The 16,152-nt window shown below is 36.0% G+C and overlaps 1 protein-coding gene across 1 annotated transcript; it reads right to left on the bottom strand.

Moving 5' to 3' along the window:
• Positions 1 to 1,271: 1,271 nt before the first annotated feature.
• On the bottom strand, positions 1,272 to 5,974 carry LOC131335622 (transcription factor MYB1-like). The gene is made up of 3 exons (XM_058371071.1): positions 5,831 to 5,974; positions 5,310 to 5,439; positions 1,272 to 2,228 (listed from the first exon to the last, which is right to left on the bottom strand). The coding sequence occupies exons 1-3, from the start codon at positions 5,949 to 5,951 to the stop codon at positions 1,301 to 1,303; spliced, it is 1,179 nt and encodes a 392-aa protein (XP_058227054.1). The 5' UTR covers positions 5,952 to 5,974; the 3' UTR covers positions 1,272 to 1,300.
• Positions 5,975 to 16,152: the final 10,178 nt, after the last annotated feature.

The following is a 16,152-nucleotide window of genomic DNA, read 5'->3' as shown; positions in this document are numbered from 1 at the left end:
TAGAGAAGATTACTTCATTAATCCAAAGTCAAATTAGAATTACTCCGTGTATTGAATTACTAGGAAGTTGATTCTTGGTAATTCAATTCCTATTCCTATAAAAGATTACCGGCATCCAAACTAAGTCTTAAAGGACAAAGCGAGTGAGGTACGGATGATTTGAGAACGATCGACGACGGAATTTCTTTTTGACATGCGGTGTTTACATCGTGCTCAATATAAGTGTACAAATTCCACATTAATACATTATGGAGGAGGAACCAGACACCACTTGACGACAGCCCAGGGTCATTGACCTCGTTTGTTTTGGAATTTTGGATTTGAATTTGTTGAGAGAAATAGAGTAATGATTGAAATTAAATATGAGTGATGATCAGAGAGAGATAGAGAAAAAAATATGAGTAATTCTTGGAGATATGGCTAACGAATGAAGAGAGAAATAGAATAATTATTAGAATCAAACATCCACAACCATTAACCGAATAAGGTCTGAATGAATATCTCTCGTCCAAGAGTCCCTCAGGGTCACGGTTTCCGTGATGATGACAATTAATTGGAAAGGCTTAATTGAAAGGACCACAATCGGAAATCGACCATATACTATAAGAATGTAATTACTTAAAATAAAACAAAACTGTTGCTTTAACTCTCTCTCCTACATGTAATTTTCTCATTTTTTTCATCTTTTTATTTGTTATATTCTACACTTTTTTACAAAATATAGAATATATATTTTATTTTGCTTGAGAATGAAACTAAGGTCAATTAATGACATAATAAATACTCCTTGAAACCGATATGTTTTCTTCATTTTTTTTGTTTATTTATTTTTGTCAAATTTTCCTAATTATTTTGCGAGAAAAGAGAGTAAATTCCAAGAGCTATATCAGCTGACTGAAAATAGAAAAAAAGCTCCCACTAATGGCTTTTTTTTTTTGCACTTGCTCATCGAACAAGCAAAACGCTAGTATGCTCTATGCACAAGAATGACAATGATTGTTCTTATTATTCTTCTTCTTTTTAAATCTTTTGAGGGTTTATGGCTGATGCATTTATGCATCATGTAAGTTTTAATCAATTTTGTTTGAAAAAATTCTAGCACAGATATAGTTTTGTAGACGAGAAAATGCACTTTTTTTGTGTGTGTAAAATATAAAATTTAAAAAGGAATGGAGGGAGTACCGTCTCCACTATTTTATTAAGTCTCTCTTAATTCAATCGATAAAAACAATTACTAAAATCATAAAAGACAAAACTCAATCAATACTAACCATTTCAGAGAAAAATAAAGCGCCATGTTCTACATGAGATCATCTCCCAAAATATCCCAAAGGTCCATATTGTCCATAAAAAAATCACTCCAACCACTTTGATCTTCTTGAACACATCTGAAAGGATCCCTACCAGCTCTCTGCATACCTAATTTTTCCTGTTCGCTCCCACCCTCCATAATCACTTCGTCATTGGTCCATGTTATCATTCCTTGGTTAACATCAGGATCAGACAACATGTTATCCCACCACAATATTCCGTCATCATCCCCCAATGAACAAGTTTGGAATGGCTCGAAGAAATTCTCTTTCGTTTGAGTTTTATCCGAAATAACAGTTTTACCCATTAGCCAAGGTAGATTCTTCGAGAAGGTCCAAGGTTGAGGTCGTATGACTTTGATTTTTTCCTTTGTGCTTTGGGTCATTTTTGATTTTTGTACATCTTCCCGAATTTGATCATTCGGTTTCTTGTGCAAATGGGTATTCCAGTAATTCTTGACATCATTCGATGTTCTTCTTGGAAGTCTGAAAGGATCCCTACCAGCTCCCTGCATACTTGATTTTTCCTTTTCGCCCCCACCCTCCATAATCACTTCTTCATTGGTCCATGTCATCATTCTTATGTTAATATCAGGATCAGATAACATGTTACCCCGCCACAATATTCCGTCATCATCTCCCAGTGAAGGAGTTTGGAATGGCTCGGAGAGATTCTCTTTCGTCTGATCAGTTTTATCTGTAATGACAGTTTTACCCATCAAGCAATGTAGATTCTTCGAGAAGGTACGAGGTCGAGGTCGTATGACTTTGGCTTTTTCCATCGTGCTCTGTGTCATTTCCGATTTCTGTACATCTTCCCGAATTTGATCATTTGGTTTCTTGTGGAGATGGACGTTCCAGTAATTCTTGACATCATTCGATGTTCTTCCCGGAAGTCTACCTGCAATTAGCGACCATCTGTTTAAAGAGAATAACCAATTAATGTGGTGAATATGAATCTGGAAAATGGCATATAGGAAAATTATGATCATCATTAGTTATGGATGTATATCACAAAAAATTAATGATTATTATGGAAAGGTATAGTCTGAAATTTCAAAACATAGTTTAAAATTCAGTCGCTAATGGGTGCACTATTGAACCGTTTAACTTTATAAGAGCATACACAATAGGTGTGCAAACTAGTGTTTTAATTGTATGTGTTAAGACTTAGTAAACAAAAATCTATTTTTTTGTGCCACAATTCTTGTGTTAGTTTGTGTGCTTAAGTGTGTGTTAAATCTTATAGTGTGCTAGCATGTGTGCCAAATTTGACAACTATGCTAGCAAACAATAAGTTGGTCTCACCTCTATAATTCAAATTCTAACCATAAAATATAAATATTCACTATTCCTAATACACACTTGTGGGACCCATTTTTATCCTAACAAACATTTTAACACAGCCGAGCAAAAAAAAAACAAACATTTTAACACACACATTTATCAAACTCATTATGAATGTTCTAACACACTTTTATGTTATTAATGTCTAACACATACTAGTGGAACTCATTTTTATCCTATTACACCTTTTAACAAGAGTAGTGCTACATGTACCGACCTCCCCGGTACCGAAATCGTACCGCCGGCCGCCGGTGGGCCGTCTCCGGCCACCGGACGGCCGATCCGAGCCGTCCAAAAATTTTAAAAAAACAAAACGAGGGGGCCTACGCGAGAATCAACGGCATCCGAGGTGTGTAAGGTTCTTGATCCGAGCACCCTTTTTTCGTGTATATATGTATATTCGCGGGAATATACATATATACACGAAAAAAGGGTGCTCGGATCAAGCACCTTACACACCTCGGATGCCGTTGATTCCCGCGTAGGCCCCCTCGTTTTTTTTTTTTAAAATTTTTGGACGGCTCGGATCGGCCGTCCGGTGGCCGGAGACGGCCCACCGGCGGCCGGCGGTACGATTTCGGTACCGGGAGGTCGGTACCAATATCATTTCTGTTTTAACAAATATTTTAACACACAGATATACCAAACTCTATTATGGATACTCTAAGTTGTGTAATCTTGTGTACATTATTTCCTTACATCTTGCCCGGTGTCATTAACTTTTGCTCTTTTCTGCCATCTTGGAAAAAGAAAATGATGCACCAGACATATTTGAGAGCCGCATGTATTTGCCAAATTTACCCTCTCCTTGTCTGTGGACTTGTTTGTCTTTTTTTATTTTCATTTGTTAAGATTTTCTTTTACTCCTAATCTCACCGCCACATCGGATTCAATACGGCAACTTTGTTTTGCTCTCTTTTTCCTTTTTTTTTTATTTTTATAATTCTAATCATAGCCTTCATTTGATTAAATAGCAGATAACGGCCTATTTTGGCTAAATAATTCTCTAGAATTAATTTTTGTCTTATTTATTTTGTTGCATTTTTTAGTTTCGAGTTAATGTTTTATAAATTATTAATTCATCTCGACAAAATAAATTTACAAGGCAAAAAAATCAGGGTCCCGTTGAAAAATCAGGTCAATCTGATTTTTTTTTTTTTGTTCCCGGAAAAAGGAATCCGATACTTAGGGTGAATTCTCCTAAACTTATCTCAAAATAAGTTGTTTTGTCCTTATATATTTGAATTTTTTTCTCATTTGTTAGTTTTGCGTCGAACTTTTGTGGATTATTGATTTGTTTCGACGAGAGGAATCATAAAATAAGTCAACTTATTTTTCTAAAAAGTGTTTATTTCTCAAAATAGTTGGGTAAAAGTAAATTTTTTTACTTTTCCAATTTCTCTTGTCGAAACGAATCAATAATCCATGAAAGATGAGTGCAAAACTAGCAAATGCAAAAAAATTCAAATAAGGACAAAACAACTTAATTTTTTTAAGTTTAGGAGAACTCACCCTTGTAAGTGTTCGATTAAATTATTTAATTTTTCATTCGGATTTCAAAATAACGAAAAATTAGATAATAGAATCGAGCACTTTTAGGTATCGGATTGGATGATTTTCCATGGGGTCCTTGAAAAAATATTTTAAATTTAATAAAGGCTCGGATTATTTTTGTGAAACCCGTACTGGCCCCACGTTATGATCAGTGCACTGTTTATCTGTGCGGGTATCATTTCTGAAAGAAAATAGACTGCAAAGGCGCAGAAATGGAGAAAAAACACCCGCCAGTTGTTAAAAGGTAATTTTGTTAATACTAAGAAAACTAAGGTCATATTCGTAAAATACTATTAAAGTGCTTTGTGTGATGTGATCAGTCAGTCTTTTGATTGGGAGGATTCTAGAGCTAAGAAGGGGGCCCACACAACAAGTGCCATGAGGCACCCTTTAGCATATGCCTTTAGATTGACATTTCTACCGTAAAATCCTCACATATATTGGGATAAAAAGATAGCTAACGCAGTCTTACAAATGATTTAGCTTAGTTTTGAACAAATAAGTCAAACCAATAAGTCACACATATCAGGATAAACAATTATTGCAGTCGCACACTGGTTTGTCTTTATTTTAAAAAATTCGTCTTTGTTTATTTTCGCATCAAACTTCTATGAATTATTAATTTATCACGATGTGAAAAATTGAAAATTCATAATAGTTTGACACAAAATTAATAAATGCGAAATTTTTTTGTTTAATGACAAATAAGTCAAAGTGACTTATTGATCTAAAACCAACCTAATACATGAAAAATTGAACCAATATAAAACTTTTTGTCCTTGCTATTTTCGTTTTTTTAATAGCCCTTTTCATTGCTTTTCGAAATGGAAAAATGTGTTTCCCAAAATTGCAACATAATAGGGGAAATGTGTAACTAAGAGCATCTTCAAAAGAGATAACAAACAAAATTGTATATCAAAATTTTATCTTCGGTGATATACGTGGCAAACTGAAGAATCGGTACTCTTATGTCTATTCAGTGTTCATTTGCATTTTCCTTTAACAAGAATAATCATTAGAACAAATTTAAAAGCAAGGCCGTCAATGAGCAAGAGTGGGAATATAGTGCAGAGAGATCGAGAGAGAGAGAGCGCTTGCCTATTGCCAAGCAACTTATGAAGCCTAATAATGAGATCAACTTCATCCATAGTAAAATTCCCTCTTTTAATATTTGGCCTCAAGTAATTCAACCATCTCAGCCTACAACTTTTCCTGCATCTGTTTAATCCTGTAATAAAAAAAAGAAAAGAATACTTTTGCACGTTATTTTCTCGTAGAATTACTTATCACATATGAACTCTGTCTGTGCCTTAAATTAATTAATTTTTTGAGTTATTTTAACTTTCATTGGATTTGCATTCAGTTTTTTTTTTTAATAAGCATTCGTCTTGACGATAAAAGTATACAATAAAATCATCACATATAATTTTAAAAAAAATTAATTAGAAATAATGCAAAATTAACATCTTTTTCGAGACTCATTTATCTTTCCGTAACTTTTTCCAAAACTCATCCATCTTTTTTCTACTCTTGTTATTCCTCTTTCCGATACGAAATCGGAAAACAAAAAAAAAAAAGTTTACCAACAACCAAGATAAATAGAAGAAACCAAAATGTACCTGCTTTGTGGGGGACTTGGTGCCACTTCCCCTCTCCATGTTTCTCAACGTACTTCTTAAGAAGAAAGTCTTCTTCCTCAGTCCAAGCACCCTTTCTCACTCCTAATGGAACCATGTCCATTCTTTCCTTAATTGTGCAAAATCCTTATTTTAACCAATAGTCAATAAGCACGTGAAAAGTTTCAATTAAAGGTGCTCAAAAGTAAAGCGTAGCTTCCGGAATTTATTATACACATGCAAAGTAAGCGCACACATCTCATTTTTGTTCTAAATTCTGAGGCTCCAAAGGTAAGTTATTGACGTGCATTTTCTCCCACCACAAAACCTGAAAATCAGGAATTCTAAACCACACAGACGAGCAATAGGATGAGCAGTAAATCTGATATCCTTAACTCGAAACTTGACAACTTTTTAGGCCCAAGTCACAAAAAAAAAATCTCTTATGAATTTTCTAGTTCCGGCATAGATGATCTATTTTTGACCGAATCAGGAAGGAAAATAGTTGAGTTTTGCATAAATTGACCTGGACACATTGACCATCAAACCCAACCCAAAAAAAGAAGAAGAGATAGCACTATATAGTAGCTGATCTTTTCTCTATGGAGTAATAAATCAACTAACAGGCTAGGGTCCCTTTGGGTTCTGTGGAGCGGTCGACGTTGGCTCTCGCTGTGGCCAATGGTGGCTTCTAGGATTAAGTTTTTGGTTTTTTTTGGGTTGGGCTTTCCTTGTTGTATCTGGACTTTAAGGCTTTTTTGGGTTTTGTGCTTATTGTATATCTGGGCCTTTTAGGCCCTCAGGTGTTGCATTGAGCTCTGTCCCTTTTCTTTATTTTCAACTTTTGGTTGGAAACTTTCTCCCTCTCTCCTAATAAAATGCTATTTTTGTCGTTCAAAAAAAAAAAAAAACAAAGATCCACGTCTGTTGTTCGGCTAAATAAGCAAAATGGCTTATATTTTTGTCTTCATTCAAAAAATTTCTGCTCCTGTTAGTTTTTCTTCAACTTTTTGTAAATTATTGATTCTTCTTAACGAGAGAAATCTAGAAAGTAAAAAATTACGATCGAAATCTAAATTTTTTGAATATAGACAAAAATAAGCCAATAAGCCAATTTTTTCTTCTTTATTCAAAACAATTTGGGTTTCTCTAATGTCCCGATTTTTCAAGGAATTTCGGAGGCATTACTAAATAATTTCTTTGAAAAATATTAATTTTTTTTAGCAATGATTAATACAATTAATCGATATAAGTCATTACAATCCAAATTTAAAGCAGTGAATTAACAAGTCACTCCAATTAAAATCTGACTAATTTTTTTCAAAAAAATAAAAATAGAGCTGACTCTAAGTCTGGTACGGATCCCAAGCTACTCTGCCTCAGTCTCAGCCCCTGAAATCTTTCTTGTATAATACAGGTCTGCCTCATAAGACTATTCTTCTACGTCGCCGAATCCTGGCAAATCGACCGTCTGAGCAATCGATTTGCCAGAATACAAACGTATCCATGAGTGATAAATCACTCAGTAAATATCCCTAAACCTATAACCCATAAAACACAAGCAATAATATAATAATGAACAGAAAGAATAAAGTTGCAACAATAAGGAGCATATTATGATTTGTCTTGTCTTTAGGTGAATTCATGGCGACTCTGCCGATTTATCCTTTCCTTGCTTGCCAAGCCTAGGGTCCCAGATGAATAAGACCAAATTACATATCGGGGCGAACTCGATTGTACCATCACAAGGAGCGAATGATATCCAACCAACCACGAGAAATGATACCCATACTCCGGTTTCATCCAATAAATCCACCCCTGGAAAATCCGCAAGATAAATCCAACAGTGTCATGTTCAGGGTTCGCAAACGATAATTCATCGGTCTTAAATCACAAGTGTCATTATCGCCGTCCATTCTTTCAGGCACCGACGATTCCTGGCCACTTTGATTATCTCCTAACCGTAACCGTCACCACGGTGACTATAAACAACAATTTCACTTTCCCCAGGGTTTAACGTCTAATCAATTTTATTTCAACATACGAATACCACCATGGGTACCTATTGTCCAAATTCTATGTTTACGTAGCAATCAACGGGGAAACAACAATAATTTAACAACTTATCTATATATATATATATATATAGACACACACACACACACACAATTTCGTCCTCTTTAATTTTGTCATCTTCTCGTTATATTAATCCTTTAGTAGTTTAATTATTGGTGATTTAACTAATTTAGTAACTACAATGATAAATTAGTAAATTTTAATAATTTATAGATTAGTCCTTTTTTTTTCTTTAAATAAGTTTCTTTTTAAAATTTATTTCATAGATAGTTTTTTCTTTTAAGAATTTCATTTTTTTTAAACTTGAAATATTATTGTTTTCTTAGTGATATTTGTTACCTTAACTTATATATTTTTTTTGTACAGAAATACTAAATTTAGTAGAAAATTGGAAACTGTAGTATTAAATCTTCTTCTTTTTACTCTCATAGCTAATCCTTAATTTTTTAAACCCATAACTAAATAACTTGCAAAATTATTATTGATTTACTATTTTTCTTTTTCAATCTTCTATTATGTATATATGATTTTACTTGAAAATCCCTATTATTAGTTGGAAAGGAATATATGCCACCAAAACTAGAATTTTATCCTTTTTATAATACTTGTAATATTAATTTACTATTATTATCTTTCCTTACCTTTGCTTTTCAATATTTACTAAATGAAGCATATTATAAATTAAATAATTTTTCTTTCCAACAATTATTTTTATTCCCCAAACACGAATTCTCAATATCTCCAATTCACCTCAACGCAATTATATCCTTACGAGTTACGATGAACAATAATGAGTCTGGAGTTTCAAATATCGATAATTATTAAACGGAACAAATTTTTTTATATATACTTTAAATATTATTGTTTCCATTACTTAACATAAATAGGAAATATCTTCATTTTGTTTTCTTATTATACTTTCAAACTTAATTCTTAGTTTCTAATTTTTCTAATTTCTAAAATCACTTATAAGTTGTTATTAGCTTACTATTTTTTTTTCCTTCTATTACTTATAAAATTAGTTGAAATATTTTCTACATGAGTTTACAAATCAATTCACTTTTAATATTATTTATAAAAATATACTACTTTATCCTTTTATAAGACTCGTATATTGATTTATTTTTATTAACTAATTTTTCTTTTTAAGATTTACTAAACGAACCATGTTATTAACTAAATAATATAATATTTTACAATCACCAATGCTAAAGATCATTAGAATATAATAGAAACAAATTTGATTACACATATAATCTACTTTTGTACAAAAGCTCATGATTTCTTCACTTAATTTAACAGGGAAAATTAAAATGATATAACTCTTACATTTTATACCCAATGATATTACACAGTCATTAAAATAATACCAAGTCAGTTTTGTGCCAGAATAATAATATCATAAGAATTATAAAATAAATACAAAAAATTGCCATCTCTTTGTAAATAATATCCAATAGGTGTCGAGTCCAAATATTAGTGTTAGAATGGCTAAAAAAGCAGAAAGCACATGTAAGCTATTATTTTATTTTTTATTTTTCATTCGGGCTCATTTCAAGCCCTATTAACGAGTCAAAACTACTTTATTATACTTAGGGAGAGTGGTAAAAGAGTTATCTACCTCAGTTTCGGTCGAAACAAGTTTAAAACGGGTTTAGGTGGTCTGTAACTCGAATTGACGATGGGTTTAGGTGGTCTGTAACTCGTGGGGAGATGACCGGAACGGGGGTTTGGCTTGGATTTGGAGTGATTGGTGGCTGATTCTGAGATGCTCGTGGATGGTTTAGGTGGTCTGTAACTCGAATTGACAATGGGTGATGTGAGAAACCGAGAACCCACTTTTCTCTCTCTACTTTCTCTCTACCCCTCCATGGTTATGGAGCTTGGTTTCTCTTTCCCACTTCTCTACTGGTTTCTGGACGCACAGAGGGCGAGAGAGGTGTGGGTGTGAGTGTTGTGTGTGGTTTCGGATTGAGGGAGGAGGGGTGGCATTTATACAGAAGTTTGGAGAGAGAGGAGAGGAGGGAGATGGCTGGAGGTGGTGGTAACCGGCTGAAAGTGAGCTGGGGACAGCTGGGGTTGGCTGGAGCTAGCTGTTTTCAGTTGGCAGGAGCTAACTTGGGTGTGTATTTGTAAAACATTGAGTTTTTCACTAGTCCCACATTGGCTAGTCACAGAAGTTTTATCTACTTTAAATGACTTTGCACACTAATGGATTTGTGAATGAGGACCCAAGAAGAGGTCTCGCGCGCTCAGGAAAATGGGCGGCAATTTGGAAAACTGATTCAGAAACCAGTTAACCGGGTGTGCGTCACAAGTTAATCGCGCAGGGGGGGTGCAAATCCGGGATTTGAGCCTCGCGCACGTACTAGTAAAGCCCACGTTTTTGCTAAAATAATTAAGCATGTTTTCAGTCAATCTTTTTCAAAATGGAAAACTGATCAATCAAAGCCATCTGACTAAGAAAGAAACATGTGCTTAATCAGTGGGATTTTGATTTGTGACTGATTTTCGGACTGATTAAAAAACATGTGCTAAATCAAAGCAATTTGATTTTTGCTTCCAAAAATCAAGCCTAGCCTGCACCTATAAATGCAGACTTTCGGAATTGGTTTGAAACACAGAAATACAACTCTCTCTTCCACCCAAAAAAATGTTTCCTGAGTTCGAGCAATAGGTCGATTGTGTTTTTGTTTTCGGTTTTTCTTCCGTGCAGAGAAAGCCGAGCAGAGGTACTGAATTCTGGGCTGTTTTATCCTGGGGACGGCGGGGCATTGACGAACTGCTTGCACAACCTGGGCAGAACCGCGAAACGTCTTAAAGAAAGCGACCTAGTCCACGACTCAACCCAGCCGTCGTTCTACAAATTGGTATTCTGTTTTCAATAGCAGAATTCGAGGTAATCCGTTCTTGTTTTTCAAGCAGTCAATACAACAATTTTAAGACGTTTCGATCTGCCATGGATTCTGAAAACAAGATCTCCGTTACCACTACTGATATCAACAAACCTTTTCGATTTGAGGGGCTGCATTTTAAACGTTGGAAGCAAAAAGATGTTTTTCTTTCTGACTACTCAAAAACTTGCTGCATACTGTGATTCGACTAAACCTGTTGCTGCGAATCCTCCTACTACTGAAAACACCAAAGAAATTTCTAAATGGACTAATGAAGATTTTTTGTGCAAGAACTATATTCTGAATGCTTTGACTGATGAGCTTTACGATTATTATTCCACCTTTGACTCCGCTAAAGAACTTTGGGATGCCCTCCAGAAAAAGTATGACACCGAAGAGGCTGGAACTAAGAAATATGCTGTTAGTCGTTACTTGAAGTTTTCAATGATTGATGAAAAATCCGTGGTTTCCCAAGCTCACGATTTACAGAAAATTGCACATGAAATTCTTACTGAGGGCATGTCTATTTGTGAACAATTTCAGGTTGCTGTTCTTATTGATAAACTGCCTCCTAGTTGGAAAGACTTTAAAAAGGATCTCCGTCATAAGTCAAAAGATTTTTCAATGGAAAGTTTGATTGTTCGGCTCCGAATTGAGGAGGAGGCACGGAAACAGGATCAGAAGGATGAGGTTCTCTTTGTTGCAAACAAAAAGAACCACAGTTCGGCTGTGCTCAAGCCGAAAGGAGGAATTACGAAGCCAAATCAGAACCAGAACCGAAACGGAAAACCAAATCAGAACAAGAAGTTACCCCCTTCTGGAGGCCAGGCTCGAAACACGGACTCTGTCCAATTTGTGTGTTACAATTGTAACAAGCCTGGCCATATGGCAAGAAATTGCAAGAACCCCAGGCGTCGTGCTCCACAGGCGAACCTGGTGGATGGAGAACCACTAGTGGCTATGATATCAGAGGTTAATCTGATAAGTGGTTCAGAAGGGTGGTGGATAGACACTGGCGCTTCTCGCCATGTCTGTTATGATCGCTCCTTGTTCAAAAGGTATTCTGAGGCTGATGATAAGAAAGTGTTGTTGGGAGACTCCCACACCACTAAGGTTCTTGGTACTGGTGAGGTTGATCTCATGTTCACTTCTAGAAGGACTGTCACTCTGAAGGAAGTCTTGCACACTCCAGAAATGAGGAAGAATCTTGTATCCGGCTACCTCCTCAATAAGGCCGGATTTATTCAGACTATAGGATCAGATCAGTATACTCTTACTAAAAATGGCATGTTTGTTGGAAAGGGTTATGCATCTGATGGCATGTTTAAGCTTACTATTGATATGAATAAAATTGCATCTTCTTCTTACATTGTTTGTTCTGTTAATATGTGGCATGCTAGGCTTTGTCATGTTAACAAGAAACTGGTTAAGAATATGAGCAACTTAGGTTTTATTCCTAATATCTCTTTAAATGATTTTGAAAAATGTGAATCATGTAGCAAGGCTAAGATCACAAAAAAGCCTCATAAATCAATTTTTAAAGAGACTGAACTATTAGATTTAATTCATACCGATATGTGTGAATTAGATGGAGTTCTCACTAGAAATGCACATCGATACTTTATCACGTTTATTGATGATCATTCAAACTATACCTCTGTTTACTTGATGAAGCATAAGAGTGAAGCATTTGATATGTTTAAAATCTTTCTTAATGAGGTTGAAAACCAGTTCCAAAGAAAGATTAAAAGACTCCGTAGTGATAGAGGCACTGAGTATGATTCAAATGAATTCATTGCTTTTTATAAATCTACTGGTATTATTCATGAGAAAACTGCTCCATACTCACTTGAAATGAATGGAAAGGCAGAACGCAAGAATCGAACTTTATGTGAACTCGTAGTTGCGATAATGCTTAGTTCTGGTGCAGCTTCACATTGGTGGGGTGAAATTTTATTGACTGTATGTTATGTGCTGAATAGAATTCCTAATTCTAAATCTCTGATTTCACCTTATGAATTGTGGAAAAACAAAAAGCCCAATGTGTCATATTTTAAAGTTTGGGGTTGTTTAGCATATGTTCGTATTCCCGACCCGAAAAGGTCAAAACTCGCGAGTAGAGCTTATGAATGCGTTTTTATTGGTTATGCTGTGAATAGTAAAGCATATAAATTCTTCGATATTAACAATAAGGTGATCGTAGAATCTATAGATGCTGATTTTTACGAAGAAAAGTTTCCTTTTAAATCCAGAAATAGTGGGGGTGCTGAATCTAGTAGTAGTGTGCCTAGATTAGAAGAACCTAGAAACGAAAACTCTAAGGACACTGAGATTGAACCAAGGAGAAGCAAGAGAGCTCGAATAGCTAAGGACTTTGGTCCTGACTTTGCATTCTCTTTAGAAGAGGACCCCACTACTGTTAATGAGGCCTTGACTTCCCCAGACGCCGATTTTTGGCAAGAAGCCATAAATGATGAAATGGACTCGTTGGAGTCCAATAGAACTTGGGAATTAGTAGACCTTCCACAGGGCTGCAAAGCAATAGGCTGCAAATGGGTGCTTAAAAGGAAATTGAAACCTGATGGTTCTGTGGATAAATACAAAGCTAGACTCGTAGCTAAGGGATATAGGCAAAGGGAGAACATAGATTTTTTCGATACCTACTCTCCTGTGACTAGGATTACTTCTATCCGAGTCTTGATTGCCATAGCTGCTGTTCATAACTTAGTTGTACATCAAATGGATGTTAAAACTGCTTTTTTAAATGGAGACTTAGAAGAAGAGATTTATATGGATCAACCCGAGGGTTTTGTTGTCCATAGTCAAGAACACAAGGTGTGTAGACTAGTTAAATCTCTTTATGTCCTTAAACAAGCTCCAAAGCAGTGGCATGAAAAGTTTGACAGTCTAGTTGTTTCAAATGGTTTCAAAGTCAATGAGAGTGATAAATGCATATATTACAAGTCTGATAATCATACATGCACCCTTATCTGTCTGTATGTGGATGACCTTCTGATGTTTGGCTCTAGCTTATCTGTCGTGAATGAAACCAAATTATTGCTTAGCCAAAATTTTGACATGAAGGATTTGGGTGAGGCTAGTGTAATCCTCGGAGTTAAAGTTACTAAATCTGCAAATGAAATTTCTCTTGATCAGTCACATTATGTTGAAAAGATCTTGAAGAAATACAATTACTTTGACTGTAAACCTGCTTGCACTCCTTTTGATCCTAGTATTAAATTGTTTAAGAACACTGGAGATAGTGTTAGACAATCTGAGTATGCTAGCATTATTGGTAGTCTTCGTTATGCTTGTGATTGTACGAGACCAGATATTGCTTATGCAGTGGGGGTATTATGCAGGTTTACTAGCAGGCCAGGAATGGAGCATTGGTTTGCTATTGAGAGGCTCATGCGGTATCTGAAAAGAACCATGAACCTTGGATTACACTATCAGAAGTTTCCCGCTGTTCTAGAGGGATACAGTGATGCCGATTGGAACACCCTTTCGGATGACTCCAAAGCAACTAGTGGGTATGTGTTCAACATAGCAGGAGGTGCAGTCTCTTGGAAGTCCAAGAAACAAACAATTTTGGCGCAATCCACTATGGAGTCTGAGATGATAGCATTGGCTGTGGCTAGTGAGGAGGCAGCTTGGTTGAGAAACCTCCTGTCAGAGATTCCCTTATGGGAAAAACCGATACCGACCATACTAATCCATTGCGATAGTACCGCGGCTATTGCAAAAGTTCAGAACCGTTTTTTCAACGGTAAGAAACGACAAATACGTCGTAAACATAGCACAGTTAGAAATTTCCTTTCTAATGGAGCTGTTAGAGTGGATTATGTACGGTCAGCAGAGAACCTGGCTGATCCTTTGACGAAAGGATTAGGTAGAGAGAAGGTGTGGAACACCTCGAAAGGGATGGGGCTAAAGCCCATTGAAAAATGAGTCATTTGTGATGGATACCCAACCTATAGACTGGAGATCCCAAGAAATAGGTTCAAAGGGAAAAACGAGTCACATGGTGATATGGTAAGAATCATGCTGTAAGGAGTTACACTCCAAGTCCATCCCTAAGAAGCATGACATCCTGTAGCGAAAGAGGTTGTGTTATTTTAACACTTAATGAGTTCTATATCTCTATGTGGAGTGGAGTACCTAGACTACAGGAGTACTCTCGATAGACTCACCTATATGAATGTTGAAGTGTGGCCGCTTCTCGGGAGAATTTGGGCAAATTCTCTAGATCATTCATGAAACTGGGATATAAGCACATGGCCGTAAAGTGCTAGCTTTAAACATTACACATTTGTAGAGTTGTGTGTGTAGTGCTCTCAGACTTAGAGTTCAAGATCACAAGTCACTCTAGTTACTATCTGAAGCACTATCACTATGTAAGGGTTCAAGTTGAAAGACACCTTTACTTATGCACAGCTTTATACCTTTGCTCGAATATTTTGTTTTAAAAATACAAGTGGGGGATTGTTGGAACTTGGGTGTGTATTTGTAAAACATTGAGTTTTTCACTAGTCCCACATTGGCTAGTCACAAAAGTTTTATCTACTTTAAATGACTTTGCACACTAATGGATTTGTGAATGAGGACCTAAGAAGAGGTCTCGCGCGCTCAGGAAAATGGGCGGCAATTTGGAAAACTGATTCGGAAACCAGTTAACCGGGTGTGCGTCACAAGTTAATCGCGCAGGGGGGGTGCAAATCCGGGATTTGAGCCTCGCGCACGTACTAGTAAAGCCCACGTTTTTGCTAAAATAATTAAGCACGTTTTCAATCAATCTTTTTCAAAATGGAAAACTGATCAATCAAAGCCATCTGACTAAGAAAGAAAAACGTGTTTAAATCATGTGCTTAATCAGTGGGATTTTGATTTGTGATTGATTAAGAACTGATTTTCGGACTGATTAAAAAACATGTGCTAAATCAAAGCAATTTGATTTGGATTTGATTTTTGCTTCCAAAAATCAAGCCTAGCCTGCACCTATAAATGCAGACTTTCGGAATTGGTTTGAAACACAGAAATACAACTCTCTCTTCCACCCAAAAAAATGTTTCCTGAGTTCGAGCAATAGGTCGATTGTGTTTTTGTTTTCGGTTTTTCTTCCGTGCAGAGAAAGCCAAGCAGAGGTACTGAATTCTGGGCTGTTTTATCCTGGGGACGGCGGGACATTGACGAACTGCTTGCACAACCTGGGCAGAGCCGCGAAACGTCTTAAAGAAAGCGACCTAGTCCGCGACTCAACCCAGCCGTCGTTCTACAAATTGGTATTCTGTTTTCAATAGCAGAATTCGAGGTAATCCGTTCTTGTTTTTCAAGCAGTCAATACAACAGTTTCGG

Source organism: Rhododendron vialii, chromosome 8a (genome assembly GCF_030253575.1).
Source record: "Rhododendron vialii isolate Sample 1 chromosome 8a, ASM3025357v1".
NCBI classification, from domain to species: domain Eukaryota; kingdom Viridiplantae; phylum Streptophyta; class Magnoliopsida; order Ericales; family Ericaceae; genus Rhododendron; species Rhododendron vialii.
Note: the sequence above shows the minus strand (reverse complement) of the source record. Positions and strands in the feature narration are given on the sequence as shown.

What these genes read in the sequence shown, in the direction of transcription:
- LOC131335622 (XM_058371071.1), bottom strand. Translation starts at nt 5,951, where the DNA reads ATGGACATGGTTCCATTAGGAGTGAGAAAGGGTGCTTGGACTGAGGAA. An exon ending in CCAAGTCCCCCACAAAGCAG is followed by an intron (nt 5,440 to 5,830) that starts GTACATTTTGGT and finishes TTTTTATTACAG; the next exon opens with GATTAAACAGATGCAGGAAA. An exon ending in CATAAGTTGCTTGGCAATAG is followed by an intron (nt 2,229 to 5,309) that starts GCAAGCGCTCTC and finishes CTCTTTAAACAG; the next exon opens with ATGGTCGCTAATTGCAGGTA.